The sequence below is a fragment of the Octopus bimaculoides genome, chromosome 1, assembly GCF_001194135.2.
Source record: "Octopus bimaculoides isolate UCB-OBI-ISO-001 chromosome 1, ASM119413v2, whole genome shotgun sequence".
NCBI classification, from domain to species: Eukaryota; Metazoa; Mollusca; class Cephalopoda; order Octopoda; family Octopodidae; genus Octopus; species Octopus bimaculoides.
In genome coordinates, this window is record NC_068981.1 from 192,537,407 (window position 1) to 192,554,436 (window position 17,030).

Genomic DNA, 17,030 nt, shown 5'->3' on the forward strand with positions numbered 1-17,030 from the left:
CCCTGCTTGCGAAGACCTGTTGAGGCAAGTGAAATCAAAATCGAATCAAATTTGATGACTGGCACCCATGCCAACCTTCTTTAATTGGACACTAAACTCTTCTTGTGAAGACCTGTTGGGGCAAGTGAAATTGTAACTGAACCAAATTCGATGACTGGCACCCGTGCCAGTGGAGCGATAACAGCACCATCCGAGAGGGATCACTGCCAGAGCAGCAGTCTCGCTTCCATGCCGGTGGCATGTATTAAGCACTATTTGAGTGCGATCGTTTCCAGCTTCGCATTACTGGCACTCGTGCCGGTGGCATGTGAACAAAACATTCGAACGAGGTCGTTGCCAGCACTACTGGACTGACTCCTGTGCAGGTGGCATGTAAAAACACCATTTGAGCGTGGCCGTTGCCAGTACCACCAGACTGGCCCTCATGCTGGTGGCATGTAAAAGCACCCACTACACTTTCGGAGTTAGGAAGGGCATCCAACTGCAGAAACTCTGCCAGATCAGATTGGAACCTGGTGCAGCCATCTGGTTCACCAATCCTCAGTCAAATCGTCCAACCCATGCTAGCATGGAAAGTGGACGTTAAACGATAATGATATATAGTTGAAATTTACAGAAAAAAAAATGACGAAAACAGGTAATAAACAACAAGCAGGTGTATTAGTTTGATGCTCAGGAAGGTGAGAAAGTCTTTTATGTTTCGAGCCTATGCTCTTTTACAGAAAGGAAAACAAGGAAATAAACAAAGAGAGAATAAAAAAACTTGTGGAGTTAGCAGTCAATAATGGCGACTGGTTGGACAAAGGTAGTTAGACAGGAGAGCTAGGAAGAAGGAGAGATGATAAAGTACATATGTATATACGTATTTATATGTGTGTGTATATGTATGTAAATGTGCATGTATGTATATACATGTATAGATAGATATTGTAAATCTTAAATGATTTTAAAAATGATCTAACTTTTTAGCAGAATTATTATTTTTATCAATGTCACATTGATTGTAATTATGGATTTGCTTGGGCCTCATTCCTGGCAAGTAATTCTGTTAATTCCTGCAAAATCTTATTTTAAGTGTAATAAAATCCATGTCAGATGCTAAAACACTTTGCTTTACTGTTAGAATATATATAAAAGAACATTGTAAGTAAGAGAAACGGTTTCTACATTCCAGACTTCATACTTAATCATCATCGTCATTGTCGTCGTCAGCATCATCATCATCATCATCATCATCATCATCGTTTAACGTCCGTTTTCCATGCTGGCATGGGATGACTGAAGTCTAGAGAGCCAGGAGGCTTCACCAGGCTCCAATCTGATCTGGTAAGGTTTCTACAGCTGGATGCCCTTCCTAACGCCAACCACTCCAAGAGTGTAGTGGGTGCTTTTTAAGTGCCACCGGCACAGGAGCCAGTCAGGTTGGCCTGGCATCAATCACATTCGGATACTGTTTTTTACATGCCACTGGCATGGGAGCCAGTCAGGGGGTACTGGTATTGGCCACATTTGGTTGGTGCTTTTATGTGCCATCAACATGGGAGCCAGTCAGGTGGACCTGGCATCGATCACGTTTGGATGGTGTTTTTACATGCCACCGTAACAAGAGTCAGTCAGGGAGCACTGGCCATAGCTACAATTTTGGTTTTACTTGACTCAACAGGTCTTCTCAAGCATATCATATCGCCCGATGCATCAAGGGCACTCTTAAATGGGCCGGACATGCAACAGTAGCATCGGCCATGGCTGCGATCTCACTTTAGTTACCAGGTCTTCTTAATCACAGCATATTTCCAAAGGTTTCTGCTTCCTGTCATTGACTCTGTGAGGTCCAATGTTCCAAGGTCATGCTTCACCACCTCATCCCATATGTTCCTGGGTCTACCTCTTCCACAGGTTCCTTCCACAGGTTCCTTCCATAGGTTCCTTCCACAGGTTCCTTCCACAGTTAGGGTGTGGCACTTCCTCACACAGCTGTCCTCATCCATACACAACACATGACCATACCTATGCAGTCGTCTCTCTTACACACTACATTTGATGCTTCTTATGTACAACTTTTCTCTCAGGGTACTTACACTCTGTCATGTCTGTACACTGACATTACACATTCAGTGAATCATACTAGCTTCATTTCTTTCAAGCCTACACATGTCCTCAGCAGTCATGGCCCATGTTTCACTGCCATGTAGCATGGCAGTTTGCATACATGCATCATACAGTCTACCTTTTATCCTGAGTGAGAGGCCCTTAGTTGCCAGTAGAGGTAGGAGCTCCCTGAACTTTGCCCAACCTATTCTTATTCTAGCGGCTACACTCTCAGAGTAACCATCCCCACTACAGACTTGGTTGCCTAGGTAGTGGAAGCTATCAACTACTTCTAGTTTTTCCCCTTTGCATGTAATAGAATCTTCTGTGTTTATTGCCCCTTTGCATCTGCCACACACAAAAACTATCTTCCCAGTTAACCTTCTATGATAATAATGAAATCTGCCTTAATACCTTAACACTGACCATATCTACACACTTAGTTTGTCTACAGAACCTATTTAGTTGTAATACACTCTATAACAGATTGCCTTGTTATTTTTATCATCGTTGTTGTCGCCATCATCATAATTGCCAACATTGTTGTTGTCGTCGTCCTCCCCCATCTTCACCTCCCTATCATCATCAACATCATCAGCTTTTAATGTCCATCTTACATGCTGACATGGGATGAACTGAGAGGATCTGATGAAATCCTCTTGGGCAATCCCTCAGGTTGATTCTCTTGAGTGGATTTGGCTGAAGAGAACTTAAAGGAGTCTGTTGTGGATACATGTTCGTGCATGTATATTTGTGTGTGTGTGAACACACGCATCTGTGCTTCTTTGCTTTGACATTGTATGATAGTTGTAAACGAGTATCACATGGAGAAATAATAGCTTGCTTGGAAAAAGATAAGGGTTGACAACAAGAAGGGCATCAGGCCATAGAAAGATTTGCCTCAACAGATTCCATCTAACTCATGCAAGCATGGAAAGCGGACGTTAAAACAATGATGGTGATGAAGACGGTAATGGTGGTGATGATGATGATGATGATGATGATGATGATGATGATGAGGATGAGGATGATGATGATGACGATGACGATGACGATGACGATGGCGATGATGATGATGATAGTGCTGAATTTGCTGCAATTAAACCTTGTTTTCTAAAAAATCATTCTTCATGCTTTCTTTAGTTTCTTAAATATTCACATTACCATTAAGACATGATTCTTGTTCAGGTAACAATTTTTTATTTCTTCATAGCAAATTGCAGACATGAATGATGAAGACGATATTGGTAAGAACAGGTTAAATAATTTCCTAATGATGCTGCAAAAAGTCTACAAAGGTGAATTAACGAAACACGGGAATTACACAGTCTTTGTGCCATTAGATCGTGGCTTTAGTAACTTGCTTCAGGACACTACTGTAAGTAAGCTTTCAGACATTATTACTTATAATCATATTTCTCTCTTCTCTCTCTTTCCTTCTCTCCACTCCCTTGTGTGTGTATGAATGTATATTTTCGCTCTATTTCTATATAAGTCACAGACCAGAGATTCAATTCCTGCATGGTATTAATAATCCACAATAATGATGAAATATTGGTATCTACCCCTCTCGGATTCAATCCGAGGTGAGTTGTCTCACCTGGGGCATGGCATTCAGGTGTTTTTTAAAACTCAGCCTCGTGTAGAGAGCTATATCAGATGTTATCCTGCAGCAAATTTGGTGTATAAACAAAACACAAAACTTTGTTTATTATGGTATTATTAAAATTTGCTTATTATGATTATTTGGAATCTTTCCTGCTTGGCTGCACCTGTGGAAATTTTAATGTTTAGTGACAATTTTAAAATTTGATGTATTGGTGTAAATTTCCATGCTGAATCTCAGGAGATACTTCACAGTTACAGAGGTTTAAATTCTGATTATTTTTACCTGGTGAGAAAACTGGATTTGGAAGTTGTCATTTTATGCATGACAGCAAGTGTTGTGAACTGTAAACAAATGAAATATTGGCAGAATTCTGCTTTATGCATGTCTCATATAATCCCTCATATTGGTTTTTTTTTCTGAATTTTCAGAAAATTTTTGTGAATTTGTATTCTACACATGGGAATTCATATAATTATGCAAAAGCAAAAAAAAAAAAAAGTTTACATGTGTGATTTAAGGCCGATTTAGCTGTTATATCTCATACCACATGTGTTTTAGGTATCTCTTGCTGCATGTGTTTTAAGCATTTAATAAGTGACAAAAAGAACACATGGTAAATAGCTTGGTAACAGCTTGGTTTGTTACCAAAGAAATAGGCACCTATATGTCTGTGACTAAAATTACTCAAAATTTGCAAACTTTAAAAAGCTGTTAACTCTTTATTTATTGATTTATAGTGAAAAGGAATATCATGTCAATGATAACTTTACAAAACTACACCAATATACCAAATATAAAATCAAATGGAACAAAAATTGAAGAAACTGAAAAGTGCCAACCAAACAGAAAAGATCTGTTATTTGTTTATCACAGCATTATTCTCATTAAATTCCAATCTAACATGTGTTTCTGCTGGAATTTAATGAGAGTAATACTATAAAAACAAATTTTGAAGATGTATAATTCTCCATTCTTGTTTGTGATGTCTTGATTTTATACAGTGTATGCTGTGTGAAATCCAGTGAAGTGAACTTGGGAGTTACTTATTGAGTGAAGTACCATTTAATTGTTTATCATTAGCAATTCTGTACATTCCCTGTCATTCGATGTGGTTTGCGAGATCTAGATTATATCAGAATGCTAATAAGGTATCTACTGAGATTCCAAATCAGTTTTCACTTCAAATTTTATGTAAACTGGCCTTGCAAACAGAGTTGGTACAGAAACAATTGTAAATGATCATTAAAGATGTGTTAAAGTATTTCTTTGTCTTATTATTTGGATTACACACACACACCCACACACACCCACACCCACACACCCACACACGTGTAATATATATATATATATATATGAGAATAAGTTAGTAACTGTTTCATAAAGTGGTCAATGAGATGGAAAGTTTGCTGACTCATATTTGACTCATATTTGAAAAAAAAAAATGATTATTAAATATTAAGATATTCACTTTAGGATGATTTAATTTCAGAGTAAAAATTATTTGCCTACATAACATGGCAGTCCTGGTTTAGGACGAATGTTGCTGTAATTTAGCCCCAGGAGACATCGTCTCCAGCTGGCTATACGACACAATCTGTGTCCTTATATTTTCAAACAAGGGAATCTAGCACCCCCACTCACCTCAAAACAATATCTGTATATCGCGATTTCCAGGTTATTTCCCTTCGTCAGCACAGAATAATTGTTTTGAGCTGAGTGGGGGTGCCAGATTCCCTTGTTCGAAAATATAAGGACACAGATCGTGTCGTATAGCCAGCTGGAGACGATGTCTCCTGGGGCTAAATTACGGCAACATTCATCCTAAACCAGGACTGCCATGTTATGTAGGCAAATAATCTTTACTCCAAAGTACTGTCGCTGAATATCTCTGGTTGTGAGATTTAAAGATAGTAATTTTCTGATTTAATTTCAGTTTAGCCAGTTTCTGGAAAATTCAGACCATGTAAGACAAATTCTACGCCAGCACATTTTTCCCGTAAGAGTGTATATAGATGATCTCACAGACAACATGTTCTACACATTACAAGGAAACTTTGCCCGCTTCTTTTACAAGGTAAAACAAAAATCTAGTTTTCAATCTCTGATCAGAATATTGAAAGTAACACATCTTGAAATGTATAGTATTTGAAAACAAAGGCTATAAATCCAGATATGCTTAGTATATGGAAGTTGTGAGGCTCATGCATTTTTGAAGAGGAGTAAATTGTCATTCTATACAAATGTAATGAGTGTTTCATTGGCATAAAATTACCTTTCTCCTGCAAAAGTTCTGTGCTATTTTGGTGATTCTGGAGCAAGGTTTTCTTCTTAACCCTTTTGATACTAATCCAGCTGAAATCGCCTCTGGCTCTGTAGTACAAATGTCTTGTTTTCATTAAGTTTTGAATGGAAATCTTCCACCAAACCTTAGTCACAATTTATGTTCCTAACACTAGCTGAATGATAACTCAGTTATTTTACTAAATTTTTTCTTATATTCAAAAGTAATTGAAAGAAACACAGAACATCTCAACAGAAATATGGTAACAAAAGAATTAAAGCTTATATAATAGTATATGTATATGCATATATGTATGGATGTGAGGGTTTGTATTTGTGTTTTTTTGTCCTGATGTCATCATCATCATCATCATCATCATCATCATCATCATCATCATCATCATCATTTAACTTCCGCTTTCCATGCTGACATGGGTTGGACAGTTTGACTGAGGACTAACAAGCCAGAAGGCTGCACCTGTCCTGTCATACAAGCAGTGTCATTCATTTCCAATATTCTGCAAGAACATGTCTGGCCAGGGGATAATATTACTCTGCTTGGAAACAAGTGAGGGTTGGTAACAGGAAGAGCATCTGGCAGTTGAAAATCTGTCTCAATAAAATCCATCCAATCCATGCAAGCATGGAAAAGAGGATGTTAAAACAATGAGGATGACAACGACAATGGCAATGATGATGATGATGATGAGGATGATGATGATGATGATAATAGGATCATCTGATGCTGTTGGGAAGGAGAGAGGAAGCTATTTTCGGGCTGAAGATGTACTGCAAATGCTTGCTACAGAGTAGACCCTGTTAAATATACTAAAGGTAGTGATGGTATTAAACTGGGTGACAAATTCAGTTGACCACCCCAAAACAGAATTGGTCACTCATAAGATTTGGGTCACTCTGAGATTGCAGTAGAAGATTTTTGCCCAAAATAGTATGCCATATGATAGAACTCAAACCATGAGATTTGGAAACGAACTTCATGCCTACACCTAAGTTATAAACTCCAGAATATAAATGCATGTTGGTCTGTTATTATTTGTATTTCTTTCATAAATATACATAATTGTTGCTTCAGACACGAGGAAGAATTTTATTTCATCCAAGAATATTTAGAACAAGAGCTCCAAAGTTTTCCATGATTTTAGTAAGAAATATGCCCAGAAACATATAGAAGTATTTGAAAATATATGTTTCAAACATTATGATAATAAAAGCTGCATTTATATATCATGTGCTGAAATGAATATTTAAATCTAAGAGAATATTAAAGCTGTGTATCTTTTTGATGAATCTATTGATTTTAGAATCTCTGCTTCTCATTCTAGGGTAAAAAACTAATTCTAAAATTCCAAGGTTCAAGCAGGCGAAGTCGTGTGCTTAGTATTTATCGTGATATTAGAGCCTCAAATGGACTGATCCATATCGTCAACAACCTTATGATGAATGAGCCAGAAATACCAGGAAATCTCTATGTAAGTTGAATTTATATTTATTTTAAATGTATGATTACCTTTGATGTAACTTCAATAATTACTCTGTGCTGGTGCCACATAAAAAGCATCCATGCTGGTGCCACACAAATAGCACCTGTGCTGGTGCCACATCAGAAGCACCTAGTACACTCTGTAAAGGGGTTGGCATTAGGAAAGGCATCCAGCCATAGAATCCGTGCCAAAACAGACAATCGGATCTTGGTACACCTCTCCAACCTGCCAGCTCCTGTCGAATTGTCCTACCCATGCCAGCATGGAAAACGGAGGCTATTGGATGATAATGATGAATCAGTAATACTGGCAAGGAAAAAAAACATATGAGCCAGTGTGGGAGTATCTATGAAATAGTTGCCAAGTCTCCCTCAAATCACACAATTTGATGTAGGAATGGAATTCCCTGTGTGATGTGTCAGCCATGGCTTATTATGTTATTAAAATGAAGTTGATTACGATGGACCAAAAGAGAAGAAATTTGAAAATATAGCACAGAAAAACAACAGTTGTGTCAAAATATTCATAGTCACAAAAATGTGGTAAAGTTCATATTAACAGAAAAGCTCACAAGAAAAGAAATACAGAATTAACAGCATCCATTGAAATTCCAGGATTATTTTGAAAATTTTAAGATGGAACTGTACATTTTTCTACAGCATTTGATTCATGAAATGGTGTAAAAATCCTCTTAGGTAGCATTTTTTTCAATTGCATCGACTTGCTATAAAAGCAGATAGTAAATTTACCTTATCCTTATTCTTAAAGAAAGTTCTGGAGAGTGCAGTTCAATTTTAATAGTTATTTTTTCAAAGCTATAATGGAAGTAATAATGGTGTATATTTGGCATATTTTGCTTTATGAGTTCAATAAAGGCAACAACACAATGGAAAGTGCAAGGAATATTAATGCAGTATATGAGGAACGGACAATAAATGTAAGCCAGTCTCAACAGTGGTTCCAGAAATTCTGAGCCAGAAACTATAGCCTCAAAGACAAGCCTCATCGTAGAAGATCTGTAGAGCTCAATGAGGACGTCCTGCGAACCCTGGTGGAACAAAATCCCATCGTAACTGTTGAGGAATTAACAGAGAAGCTTGGATTTGGTCATTCAACCATTCATTGACACCTGTGTGCCATGGGAAAAGTCAGCAAATTGGGTCAGTGGGTTCCTCACAAACTTTCTGAGTCTAATCACAGGCAGAGAGTGAATGTGCTCTTCTTTGCTGTAACATCTCATGAATGAACCCTATTTGGACGGAATAGTGAATGATTATGAGAAATGAGTTCTCTATAAAAATGTCAAGCGCTGAAGACAGTGGGTAGGTGTTGTTATCTGTTTGGTGGGATAGGAAAGGTGTAGTCCACTTTGAAGGTAAGGTACAAGAAGCCAGGTCTGGTTGGTTTGAATATAAAACAGGTGGAATATTTTGACCAGATATGACCAGTTTAAAAGGCTAAAAAGTTAATCACACTATCTACTTACAGCTGTTCTTATTTTCCAGTCTTGGAGGACTGTCTATTTCACAGAACACTGTCCATTTAAAAATCTTCAAACTTTACATGAATGCCAGGACTTTTGATGATGATTGCTTTTATCTAACCAACATATGTTTTCTGAATAAAACAATCAATTTTTATATTGTAGCAAGATTTCGTGACTTTCATCATGGGGCATTCTGACTTCCAAGAATTTGGATCCTGGATTACGGTAAGTTCAATCTATTCTAAGGGAAAAGGTTTGGCTCATCTTAAATGGGGATGAAAGGTTTTTTTCCAGGTTACACAGGGGAAAATATCTTGTACATGTTCACTTAGCATGCTAGAAATAGTTATCAAATATCTCTTAAATAATACACAATCACTTTAAAAAAGGAAGGACACATTAGATAATATTACTATGCATACATTTTATCTGGAAAGCAAAACATGGGGTGGTTAAAGTTGGAATAAACCACAACAAATACTTTGTGAATATCGTTTTATTGTTGCTGAGATGCTGCTTCTGATGGTTTGTAATTCCTACTCCAAATGTCTGCAAGTCTCTTAATTACATTTTCTTCTGAGTCAACATTTAATAATTCCAACTAAATATTAAAATATTTCCTAGAAGAATTAGAATCTTCATGAATGATTAAAATCATTTTATCTGTTATCTTTTATTTCTTTCAGTCATTAGACTGTGGCCATGCTGGGGCATCACCTTGATGAATTTTAGTCGAATGAACCGACATCAGTATTTATGTCTTTTAAAGTCTGGTACTCATTCTATCGGTTGTTTTGCCAAACTGCTATGTCAGGGCAAAGTAAACACACTAACACTGGTTGTCAAATGTTGGTGGGGGACAATACAGACATAAAGACACATAAACACACACACACACACACACATGCACAAAGGGCTTCTTTCAGTTTCCACTTAGTAAATCACTAGACTTTGGTCAGTCCAAGACTATTGTGGAAGACACTTGCCCAAGGTGCCATGCGGTGGGACTGAATTTAATTTAATTTTGCTTTGAATTTCAATGGTGTGGGAGTGAGAAAGAGATTGAAAGAGAAAGATTTCAGCCATACTACATATGATGACTAATTTGGATGTGGTCACTATTGCAGTTACCGATTTTTGCTTCCTTTCCCCCTCTTTCTGTCTCTCCTTCATTCTATGTACCCCCATCTCTTCCATACACACTCACTTCTCCGCCTGTCTTTGTATTGTTCTTAGCAGCATAATGGTTACAAATCAAATTATGAAGACTTTTTAAGTATGATGCAATCATGATAGTAATAATTTCTTTCGGTTGCTTCATTTTAAATATAAGTTATTTTATTGAATAAAATGCAAACTAACAAATGCTAGAAATATACTTCTGAAAGAATCTGTAGGTAATTAAAAGATGATTAGTGAGATTAAACAATTATGAATTATGTATAAATTTTATACTTCTTAAATAACAACCAAAAAATGTTTATTTGCCAACATAAGGTGGCTGTCTATCTAGAATTATGTTACTACCTTTTAACCCCATCTTGTTAGTGGATTAAAGCAACTGGTGGTTTGTAATAGGACAGAAATATGACAGAACTTAATTTACAAGGCAAAGTTTACATAAATGTGTTTGTGAGATTGTACATAGATATTTTCATGTTTTACAATCAATTGAATAATGTATTACAGAAAGTGTCAAATTCTCTTAGAAGGGTTTGGATTGGCCAGAGGACTTAGTAAAAGACACTTGCTCAAGGTATCACATCATGAAACTGAACCACAAATCATATGATTGGAAAGCAAACTTCATAACCACACAGCCATACCTGCACCTATTCTTAGTCACACACTCAGGTCTACACCTACCACATCTAAAAGTATTCCTTTCTAATAAAGGCGTAAGAACTAAAATTTTGGGTTGATTACACTCATACCAAAAGAAAAGGATAGGAAGCAAAATAGGCCGTTTGAACTCAAAATGTATTTCATTTAAGAATGTCTTTCAGTTGCCTCAAAGAACACTAAGCTGAGCTAGAAAAATAATTTACTTTTGTTAGGGGGATAATGATAATAATAATAATAATAATGGAACACTCCTTCCCACATGAGAAGTGGTATGTGCTAGTTGTTACAAATACTGTGACGTAGGAAGTCGAGTCGTCAAGAAGTTGGAGAAGTTGGTCATAAATAGTCATGTCTTTATTTGTCTACTGTACTGCTATAGTGGAGTGGATTACAACGTTGGATTACAACAAGTTTTTTAAAGCGAGTTAATGTAGCACAAAAGTAGAATAATGAATGAAATGAAGAATAAGGAAGTCTTCTAACAAACTTTCTGCATTGTTGGAAGCTTTTCTTATTTCTCATTTCATTTATTATTCTGCTTCAATATGTTTTTAATATTTTCTGCTTTATTCATTACAGCGCACTGGATTGGAGAAACAGTTTCGACGAGAAAATATCACAGTTTTTCTTCCCAGTAAAACCTCTTTGGATAAAATACCAAAAAATGTGATGGATTATTTGAAGTCTAAAAATGTAAATACATTTTATCATATTTTTATGTATCATTTATCCTCATCTCTTAAATATAGAACTGTAAATGAGTAATTGTTTCTAACATTGTTTTACTTATCAATTAATGCAGTTCATTTGTTTGCTAACACACAATATTTTCTCTGTTGCAGGGAATTGGAGCATGGATTGGTCTTGTGAAAAACCATCTACTTCAAACAAAAGTACAACAGAATGCCATATTTGTTATTTTAATTTTTTTTATATCTGTTACTTTTTACTGGTTATTATTTCACAATTATAAATAATTAGATGAAGGGCTCCAAGACTGTGTTGAGGGCATGGGATTTATCTCCAGACTGGCAATTGGGTCTAAATGCTTGCAATACCATGGCTCCACTTAAGGTATCCAAAGGGCAGGCGAGGGTATAAAAGTGAGAAATAGATTAAGTCTGTCACTCAATAACAGGAAGGGTTTGGCCTCTCCAACTAGTTTTCTGCAACACAGTTTTCATAAAGCAAATTTCACTCATAACACTTTGGTCAACAAAAAACTATGGTAGAAAGCAATTTTCCAAAATTTCCATACAGTTGGATTGAGCCCCAAATCATACTGCTGTAGAGTGAGCTTATTAACCTCACAGACATATATACATGCCGAAATACATTGGAGGTATGCAAACTTATTTGAAATTCTTTGTAGGTATAGTACAAATACTGTATATATGTGGAAAGAAACCAGAAAGCACTTTTGAAGTCAAATATTTGTTTATGAGTTCAATAGAAATGGTTTCCTTCATTTAATGTTTGCCAATAGTTTCCTGACATTCTTTAAGTCTTCTGTTAAAGGTTCCAGTCAATGGATAACAGTCAAGTACGAGGAGAAACAGAATTTATTGGTAAACAACATTAGTTGGAGCACTTTAAGAATGGTGAAGTTATCTCTCAGTGTCACACTTTGTACCTTTCTAAAGTCAATGAAATAAAAGTATTATTAAAATAGGGGAGGAGGCAATTTGAACAGGAATCGTCTCTTTTCATACAAAGGCATATGTTCATTTGTGTGTAAAAGTGTATATAATCAAAATAAATTATATCAACATAGTGATTAATTAATTCTTTCATGAATCCTAGTAGAGTATAATGTCTGTGATAAATCTCATTTTCTGTAGTGTTTAATATAAGGACAACTCTTCCAGTGGCTGGTTGTATGCTAATTATCACAGTTCAGTTTATCCAAGAAAGCCTAATTCTTGTTTTCAGTTAAAGTATTATCATCAATATCATAATCATTTACTTTAGTCTCTAAATAAATAATTCCAGCATGACAAGTCTTTGCACAATTCAGCAAATTTACTATTTGCTGTTTAGACATAAAAACAGCAGTTCTTATCAGGTTATGAACAACAGAACCAGTGTCTGTAGCTGATGAAGCATAACAATGCAGAAATATGTGTCTTACAATCTAAAGACATTACTTATGGCTGCATGGTGTGTTTTTCCCACACCATTGTCTATAAGAAGAATTTCTCTTCTGAGATAGTATCTGCAGCCAAGGTCTTTCCATCTTTGAGTGTACATGAATGTGCTTACTGTAATTTTCATGTGATCACATGATCAAACAGACTATTTGATATTGTCATACGCTGCTGGTCACAATGTGCTTTGTGCCACTTTTTTAGCTTTCAAATGATGCCACCCTCCTGGTGAGGTGAGGAGGCCAATATTGCCATGATCAGAAGGCCAAGCCATCGTAGGGTGTACCCATTTACAGTTGAGTGGACTGGAAAAATATGAAATGAAGTGTTTTGCTCAAGAACACAACATGCCCCTTGCTCAGGGAATCAGATCCATGATCTAGTAATTATGAATACATCACCTTAACCACTAGACCATGTGCCTTTATGACTATAGCTGTACACACCTTTATTTCAATCATCATAGTTCAGTATGCTTCTGGCTACTAGAATTCACATTTCTTATTTCAAATTTAAAAAGAAAATAATTGTATTCTAAAAAAATTGGCACGTTGATTATGATGAAGTAAAACAAATATCATTCTTGTTTGGAAGTCAATCCTTTTGTGTGTAAGAATTATTTAGAACTTCAATGATTTTACATTTATTTCTACCAGAGAACCATTACTGATCTGATTGATTCCAAGAAAATGTATTCATTGGGGAGAACTACATTCCGCATTAAAATATCAAGTAATGTAAGTGAATCTTCTTTACCCAGTTTCAATAATAAGAGCTTTCTTTTATCTGGTTATTTAGTTCATGTTTATGCTGTCTTTATGAAGCTTTTCAGAGGAGATTGTTTTCCAAGAGGCATTAAGTCTGTGCATTACTGTCTTTCTCATTATAATCACAACTTTCTTCATCTCCATCCCCATCAATTCTCATCCTCCTTGTCATCATTGTTGTCACCATTGTTGTCACCATTGTCATTGTCATCATCATCATCATCATCATCATCATCATCATCACGAATATGTATATATAAAGCAATAGTATGTTCCTACCTACCTACAACTTGTGTCATGCTGAGGGACATAACTTAAACAATAAAACAGTTGGTGGTTATAGAAGTAGTGATAGTGGTGAAAGCATTGGTGTTGATCATAGTGGATAGAGAAAGATATGGAGAAAGAGTGAGAGAGAGAGAAGGAAGAGATTAGCATTTACAGAAGAGAGATAGAGGGAAAACATGAAAGAAAATGACTGAAAAACAGAGAGAAAAGAAGAAATAATTTAAAAATAAAAGATGACAATGGTAAATGGAGGTTGTGGAGTGGCTGAGCACTCCACAGACATGTGTACCCTTAACCTCTCATGGAGATTCAATGTGAAACAGAATGTGACAAGGCTGGCCCCTTTGAATTACAGATATTTACTCATTTTTGCCAGCTGAGTGGATTGGTGCAACATGAAATAAAGTGTCTTGCTCAAGGACAAAATGTGTTGCTAGGAATTGGACGCATGACCATTAGGTCATGTGTCCAATTCCTAGCAACACTTCAGCCACTTAGCCATGAGTCTTCACACACCTGCGGTCATCATAGTTATAAAGTGGCCATGGTGATATTACAGTTCTCAGAGCATGTGTGTGTGTGTGTGTGTGCGTTTATGTGTGCCTGCGTGCACCATTAGCATTTTCCTCTTTGTTCTTCTTCTTTCCTACCTTTTACTACTACCACTTCAATTAACACTTGTCACAATTTCTTCTTCCATCTCTCCCTCTCCTCCCTCCGTCTCTCTCTCTCTTTCTCTCTCTTTCTTTCTATCTATGTAGCCTACCATTCACTATCATCTCCACCATCACGTCACATCAGACAACTAGAGCTCTCAGCTTTCATTAGCAGATTCAGTGGCATATCCACAGGTTTCACTGCATAATTTCTTTAAGCCTGGTGGCATTGCATGCAGTCAGGAGAGATTTTTAACTAATTTTCTATATGAAAGCTATGACTTCCAAAGTCATTTCAGGGTTGTCCCACTTCGTATATGGTGCTGACAATAGCTAATTAGCTTGAAATGCATTCCTAGGTTCAAAGAAGGTATTAAAAACAGGGTTGTCTCTCTTGGTATCTGGTGCTGATGATTGCTAATTAGTTTGATGTGCATTTATCAATATTTCAGTCCATTATCAAGGATATAGTTAATTCACTACAATGCAGCTTCTCTGAAATGCCACTGGTAGCATTCTTGAGAAGAGTACAACTTTATTAAAACTTTAAAAATAGAAAACAAATAACTAAATAATATTCCAAATTAACTATTTTTTTGTGTGTATTTAAATTTCATAATGAATTTCAGTGCTTACAAAATATTTTGTGTCTTTGAGTAGGGTCAAATTCATTTTGGTCCAAATGCAAACATGACTCAATCAGGTGTTCCAGTGAAGAATGGAATTGTTCATTTAATCGAAGGTTTACTCTTTCCTGATGATTTGGAAACTCTGGTGCCCCATAACTGTGATAATGTAACCTTCAAAGCTGTTCATGTAAGTATTAAAAGTTTTGGAATAATATTGTTATATTATTTTATAAAAAAAAACATTGCAGAGGCTTAGAGGGAAAATACAGAAAACATTCTCAACAATTTAAAGTATTAGACACAAACTTAAAGAGACTTCATAATAAAAAGATGTGTCAAGTGTTAGTGTTTGTATTTGTACCTAAACAAGTGCTACATTGAACCAAACTGGGGTAATTTCGTTTTATCATATTGTTGTAAAACAATATGATAATATAACTGTTGTAAATGGTATCTTGTAAAACTGGAAAAGAACAATGCATAGCTTTTCTCATGTTTCTATATATTTACAGTTGAACACATCAAAACCTATCAGTGTAAGGTTTAGTTATAATGTCTCTCATCAGAATATACATCTGGTGGTACCAGGACCGATTTGCTTTCATTGCTTTGATGATTTCTTGGACTCAAAGTTAAAGGGTACAATCTTACAATCACTTGTATTTTCGATACAATTCTTAAATGTTCCTAGTCTAAATTCATTCCATGACATTCTCGAAACTTTGAATGTAATGCCCTTTGTTTCAGGAATCAGTGATCTAAATATGCAATGAAATTACTTGAACTCAAACTTAGCTAATTCACACATTGGGATGGTCATGGATGGAATGTCTTTAATCATAGGTCTTCTCAAACAAGGTGGTATTGAGATTAACTAACAACCTAATAATGAGTAGTTTCAGTAATACAATGTATTATGTCAGAATCTATTCAGTTTTACAATGGTAAAAGTTGGTAAGTATCTCAAAGAGAATGATGGTAGTGGGGGGGGGGGACAAACACAGATACACAAATACATACATGCATACATACATATACATAGACGGGCTTCTTTCAGTTTCCGTCTATGAAATCCACTCACAAAGCTTTGGTCAGCCAAAGCTATAGTAGAAGACACTTGCCTAAGGTACTACGCAGTGGGACTGAACCCAGAATCATGTGATTGGGAAACAAGCTTCTTACCATGAATGACATTGATGGGTAGGTATGAGAGGCTGGATCTGGTTAGTTTTAATGTAAAACAAGGAGAAGATTTGGGTCAGATATGGCTGGATTAAATGCTAAAGGATTAAAGGTATTAATTGAAATAAAATTTGAAACTTAATGTTTTTATTTCCTCCAGTAATCCCAAAGCAAATGTTATATTGCAGGGAGAATGTGGTCTGTGCGAGAGTGACCTCCATTGTTTGCAGCCTTCTGATATACCAACAGTAAGTAGTGCTTCTGTTTTGATCATGGTTAGCATTGTGTAAATATCTCAACTGAATCAAGAAGTTTGAAGTAAAATGTTTACTGCAATCATTCATACATTATTTACATTATTTACAATTAACGGATATTTGTCCTCATCTTGTTTGCTGTTAACACAACGTCTTGGCTGATATACCCTCCAGCCTTCATAAGATGTCTTGGGAAAATTTCGAACCTGGGTTCTCATTCCTAAGCTATTTTTCGATATTATTATTATTATTATTATTATTATTATTATTATTATTATTATTATTATTATTATT

General features: G+C 36.0%; 1 protein-coding gene across 1 annotated transcript in view; it reads left to right on the forward strand.

The window, feature by feature from the left end:
• The window catches only part of LOC106871609 (stabilin-2), a 68,702-nt gene that overhangs the window by 7,789 nt on the left and 43,883 nt on the right, over positions 1–17,030 (forward strand). Inside the window, exons 7-15 of the mRNA XM_052973009.1 lie at positions 3,302–3,466; positions 5,631–5,771; positions 7,321–7,467; positions 9,128–9,190; positions 11,390–11,503; positions 11,653–11,703; positions 13,614–13,694; positions 15,329–15,484; positions 16,668–16,727. Of these exons, the coding sequence (XP_052828969.1) occupies positions 3,302–3,466; positions 5,631–5,771; positions 7,321–7,467; positions 9,128–9,190; positions 11,390–11,503; positions 11,653–11,703; positions 13,614–13,694; positions 15,329–15,484; positions 16,668–16,727 (978 nt within the window). The remainder of the gene's footprint in view (positions 1–3,301; positions 3,467–5,630; positions 5,772–7,320; positions 7,468–9,127; positions 9,191–11,389; positions 11,504–11,652; positions 11,704–13,613; positions 13,695–15,328; positions 15,485–16,667; positions 16,728–17,030) is intronic.